Source organism: Zingiber officinale, chromosome 8A, assembly GCF_018446385.1.
Source record: "Zingiber officinale cultivar Zhangliang chromosome 8A, Zo_v1.1, whole genome shotgun sequence".
Taxonomy (NCBI): Eukaryota; Viridiplantae; Streptophyta; class Magnoliopsida; order Zingiberales; family Zingiberaceae; genus Zingiber; species Zingiber officinale.
The window spans coordinates 35,130,945-35,136,757 of NC_056000.1; the positions used below are offsets into that span (position 1 = coordinate 35,130,945).

General features: G+C 33.5%; 1 protein-coding gene across 1 annotated transcript; it reads left to right on the top strand.

Moving 5' to 3' along the window:
• The first annotated feature begins 4,304 nt into the window (after positions 1 to 4,304).
• Positions 4,305 to 5,342, top strand: LOC122011391 (homeobox-leucine zipper protein HAT9-like). The gene is made up of 3 exons (XM_042567779.1): positions 4,305 to 4,590; positions 4,707 to 4,786; positions 4,871 to 5,342. The coding sequence occupies exons 1-3, from the start codon at positions 4,360 to 4,362 to the stop codon at positions 5,160 to 5,162; spliced, it is 603 nt and encodes a 200-aa protein (XP_042423713.1). The 5' UTR covers positions 4,305 to 4,359; the 3' UTR covers positions 5,163 to 5,342.
• Positions 5,343 to 5,813: the final 471 nt, after the last annotated feature.

A 5,813-nucleotide genomic window follows, 5' to 3' on the forward strand; every position in this document is an offset into this window, starting at 1 on the left:
CTGCCACTATCAATGATTATCTTGCAGACTTTATTCGCAACGATGTAGGTAGTGTGAAAAATATTAGTTCTAAATCATTCATCCCCTAAATCGTCCTTGGGAGTCAGCAGACTTTTACAAATGACCAAAGACTCATGGCCATCATCGTAAAGTACATCATTAGCTTCATACACTGGTTAACCAATTGTTGCTATCTCTTCTTTCATGTCTTTCTCAATCAATAAATTTTTACCTTCATGATCAGTAGGAGCATATTTCCTGCATTGGTTTGCCCCATGTCCCTGCTCATCACAACAAAAACACTTGACAGAGGCCTAAAAATTAACTTATGGTGGTTGTTGCTGTGAAGGACGAGAATTTTAAGGGTAATCTGGCTGGCTATTTTAGTTGCTTCTAACCATTGGTTTCCAATTTTACTATTTTTCAACAATCAATGCATGATGGTAGACCTCAGAAACGATCTACAAAAAATGAAGGCTGCAGACATCTTTGAAGGACTAGCGCAACCCCCCTAAATATTATGCCACAATCTGCTCCTTTGTCTTGGATAAGTCATTTTGGGTAATCAACTTATAAAACTCCTCCATATAATCGTTGACTGATCCCAGTCAGTTGTTTGGGTTTTCTCTATTTGTCTCGTGAGCACCTCAACTGCTCCCACTATGCCAATACTCAACTCTTGAGTTTGATGGCAACCAACTTCACCTTCATCTAATCCGAAATTTCTTTATAATCAAAGATCTATTCCACTTCGTTGATCCAATCAACGAAGCACTCTATTTGTAATGTATAAAAAAAATTTAAATAGATCAACCTGGAAACTGAGGTCTCCATAAAGCTCCTCTCGACCATTGTGTTCCCAGTATGTAGCTCGATGGTTAAATGAGTTCTCAAAGGTAGACTCAGATTCCCGATCTGAGATCTCACGATCTTCAAGATTTCATGCCTCTAGATGCTGGGTTAAATCTGCAACTTGTCTTTATAAATCTTGATTCATTGTCATGTCCTAAATGCTACAATCATGGTGCATGGCTTCCTGAATTGGAACCTATCTGTTGATGTGACTGTGATGAGGACCATGATGACCTTCAATTGGATATGATACTCGGCGTCCTTAATCGGAACTTACCTGCTCTGATACCAACTAATATCGGACAGGATAGTGATTATCCTGTGGCCTGAAGAGAAAGAGGATTTGTAAAGAAATCAAGAAGAGTAGTAAAAAAACAAAGAGAATCCCACCGTCCTCTAAGTTCACAAAAAAAAAATATTATTCAATAATAGGAGATAATTCCTCAAATAGCTAAACATATGCTTATATAGACAAACCTTGACTTATAATAGACAACACTACCAAAAATATTCTAAATAAAAAGTATAATTTACTAAAAATACTAAAATAGATGTTTGGAGCCTCGAAAAAGGTACTAAATGTGGTACTTTAGATTCAAAATTTGCTGATTATAAGTTCCACTCGATAAGAAATCTAAGTAATGAGCTTTGATTCAAGTCAAACAATGCATCTTTCTGATAGTCAAGTCAAAAGTTATAACCTTTAAAAGTTTTAAAGATTTTCTTGGGTTGATCATGATGGCACTCCATAACTATAATTCACAACCTCCTCCTCAGGGCATCCACTCTAAGTTGGCTCTTTGGTACTAAGTTCGATAGATTCTTTAAGGAACCCTATAATATTCATATAGAGGGTTCTCAGTCATGGCTCATGTTTTGACTTACGAGCTCATCAAAGAGGACCATAGAAAAATGCATCAAGAATTCATAATTTCCACTCAAGAATTTGGACTTTATACTCAAATTAAATGAAAAATTAAATTTATTCAAACGTGTTGAATATCTTCCGCACTTGAATGCCATTTGTTTGATTCTAGTGGAAAGAGTCATCAATTGTGTTCTTGAGAAGACTCTAAAGTCACAAGAAGTGAGAGAACAAGATTTGTCAACAAACATAAAAGTGAGGGATTGGAATTTCATCCTAAAAGGTTATTTACTTTTAAAATTCTTCTCATAATTCTTAATATTTTTCTAAAATTTTCTTCAAAGCTTGAAAACTCTCATGGACTTATTCTTAAGAATTGACACTATTGAGTTATTCAACTGAATAAAGATAATGATGTGATTGTTTTTATATTTAAGAAAAATAATATATAGTATGTGTTTGCCCCATTATTATCTTGTTGAGTAGTTAACAAGATTAGTGATTTAGAGTTTACATTATCATCATCATCATTATTATTAATTTATTCATATATTTGTATCTATCCAATTAGTTTTTAATGGAATATGATTTCCTTGCAATGTTACTCCATTGACTCTTGCCTTGTACAATATTCAAACTTCAATGCATGTCATGATTAAAATAAATATAACAAATATTTTTTTTAAAAAAAAAAACATCTCAATCACTATATTATTTGAATAATTCCTTGTTAATAATTAAAGGAATTAATATTTGTGTATGATATACACATATAACCTAACATTATTGTATTTAATTATTTCCCACAATTTTATGGGATTTTTTAAAAGTAAAATAAATCACACAAGGCACCATTATGACTAATATTTTAGGGTAATAATTTAAAACAATCAACTATAACAATTATTTAATTAAAAGGCAAATGATTAAGAAATGAGTAGACTTTTGTATTTCTAATAATAATATACATTTAATGCAAGAAAATGTTATGTATATTTGAATAATTATCATTATTATAATATAATAATATAGCTTTATCATAAAGATTTGGATGACTTAGACCACTCTCAAAATTAAAGAAAAGTAAAAGGAATGATTGAGCCAAATTGGAGGTCTATTTCGTGCCAAAATGTGATTGAGTTCATTGCTTATACTTTCGTCTATCGCTTTATTTTAACTTTCAACTTTTTATTTGTTTGTAATTTTTTAGTCCATATCCTCCAACACGAAATAGTGAAGAAAAGGCAAAGAAAATGATTGAGATATGTATATTTCACACTTAACTAGATCATTATCGATAATGACTTCTTGTATATCATCATTATAGTCAATATAACGTGCCCTATGAGTTAGGTTGTTGGACAATTAGAAAGCGAATTCTATCATATACTACAATGAACTAAGTTCTCATTTCTAATTAGCTTCTTGTTGAGGGAGCTGGAAAGAAATTCATTCATAATAAAAACATAATTGTCGGTTTACTTAAATAAAGCTTAGTTATTAAGCAATTGCAATAAGTTTTATTATAGACCATTGACCTTGTCTTTTGACTTAATCCCCTACCTTCTTAGCAATTAATGGTGCAACTATTCGATTAATTATTGGATTAGGAAGGAAACTTGATCAAGTTAATGATGGTTGAATTACCTAACAATTGCCACTCAATCAAGGATCATTGAGTTAATTATTACTACTTCTCACATAGAAGTGATTAAATTATCTAAATTAAGATGCAGGCGATGTTTACCGCACAAGTGTGTGCGCAATCATCGACTAACTTGTTTTATTTATTTTAGACCATCACCTAATCGTAGTATTATAAAACCTTCTTTGAACCATTTTAGGGTTCTTGGTTTTTTTTAATATATTTTCTTATTATATAGTGTGTTTGTTTGTGCACCCTCTCCTTTATCGTCACCTTCTCCTCCTTTATCAATCTTGAACAACCCTAGACTTTTATCGGTTGTGTTCTTATTACTCGTTCCTTAGTCCATTTGTGATATTCAATTCCTCCTCCATTTGTGGCTTTCTTGAAGCCTTTGATAGTGAAGTAACTGCTCTATGTTTTTACTATTATAAAATAAAAATAAAAATATATGTTCCAAATCCAACTCATTGATTAATCATGCTAATTAATCTCGCAAATTAACACACGTATCTAAAAACCAACTAATAAATTGGTGGACAGGCAATTAATCCATCATGGTTGCCATGTTTAATTAATTTACTAAGCTATCACAAGAGTCTTAATCAAATTAACATCACCACACTTTGCCATTAATTTCAAGTTACTCATTTGTTTTTCCTTCCTCTCTAATTTCTAATTATAGTTGAGTAGCCAATAGGAGAAACACACCGCATAGAGGTGGCAACGATCGATCGAGACATACGTTTGATCTCGATCTGAACTCGACTCGTATAGAGGCCTTCAACCTAGCCGAAAGGACCCCCTTCACTCGATCGGAGAAGAATTTTTTATTCATTCATTTAGTGTTTTTCTTCTCTTTTTTTATTCCTACAATATTCCTATTTGCCATCTTATGTCATGCGCTGTGTCATTGGGCCACTTGATACTCATCCCACAATATAATTCCCTCGTCCACAACAAACAACCAAAGCCCCTCCTTCACTGGCTATACTCCATGGATGATGAACCAACCTACTCAGAAACCACCCTCTCCCTCAAACTCAGCTATCGTGATCCCGATCCTCCGCGGCGACCGATATTCGAGGGTTGCTCATCGGCTGCTAGGCCCGACGACCCGGCTCTTAGTCTTGGCGACCGAGGAGGAGCGAGGAAGAAGCTGAGGCTATCCAAGGAGCAAGCTGCCCTTTTGGAAGACATGTTCAAGGAGCATTCCACTCTCAATTTGGTTACGATTAGTTTCAATTCTTGTCAAATTCGGTCATTTGTGATGATGAAAATACATATAATTCGATAACTCTATCCACTAATTTTGATTTGGTTTTGGTTCCTTATCGAATTCAGAAACAAAAGCAAGCGTTAGCCGGGCAGTTGAAGCTTTTGCCAAGACAAGTAGAAGTGTGGTTCCAAAACAGGAGAGCAAGGTAAATAATTTATTAATTAATTAATTTTATTATTAAAAGTCAATATTATTATTATTATTGTCGTTGTTATTATCGAATTTGAAGAACTAAGTTGAAGAAAACCCAAGTGGAGCGCGAGATTCTAAGGAAGTGTTGCGACGCACTTAGAGAAGAGAACAAGAGGTTGAGAAAGGAGCTGCACGAGCTCAAGTCCACAAAGTGTCCCGCAACACGGTTCACACGACCACCTCAAGCGGCCTTAGTGATATGTTCATCGTGCAAAAAGGTCATCAATGACGAGGGTGGCAATAGCGATGGCACCGAAGGAAGTGGATCGGTTAGTGCGGAGGTGGCTAAGCCTCGCTTCTTCAACCTGTTTGCCCACTCGACCTCTTAGTTGCTAGTCGCATAGCACGATCCATACCCTTTCTTTTAACAAGGGCAAGGTGAATACATACACACATCTACAAATAGATTTGTAAATTAGGGTTGAAAAAGAAATTTGTCAAGAATTGTATTTTGTTGATATTCTTGTAATTATATCAATTAAAATTAAACAAATGTTTAGTTTGGAGATTGAAGTGGTCATTCCACATGGTTTGACAATATAAAACTTGATAATTTTCTTTAAAGAATGAAAAATAAATCAAATATAAATGCATATTATTTTATCCCTATTTTGGATTCTATAAAATGGTTTTCACTCAAAAATAATAATAAAATATTATTAGGGTCGTAATGGGAGTCGACAAGTACAAGAATATTTCAACTCGTGATCGATCGGTTTGACCGAAATCAGATTCTTAGAGATTTTATTCAATTACTAGAATCTTGACTATTTCTAAGTTTAATCATGAGTATATTTCTCTACCTCCATGAATCTCCAATCTATTAATTAAAGGATACAGACTTATTATAATAGGAGAAAATTTTAATTTCTGATGGATACATATTTCTGGAGAAAAAAACTCTTCCCATCCTTTATCTAATTTAGCGATGAATTACAATTAAATCATTTATCTTCTTTCATATAATTTAAAAATAGATT

Coding starts and splice junctions, on each gene's coding strand:
- LOC122011391 (XM_042567779.1), top strand. CDS start 4,360: ATGGATGATGAACCAACCTACTCAGAAACCACCCTCTCCCTCAAACTC. Junction 4,591..4,706: donor AGCATTCCACTCTCAATTTG/GTTACGATTAGT, acceptor TATCGAATTCAG/AAACAAAAGCAAGCGTTAGC. Junction 4,787..4,870: donor TTCCAAAACAGGAGAGCAAG/GTAAATAATTTA, acceptor TCGAATTTGAAG/AACTAAGTTGAAGAAAACCC.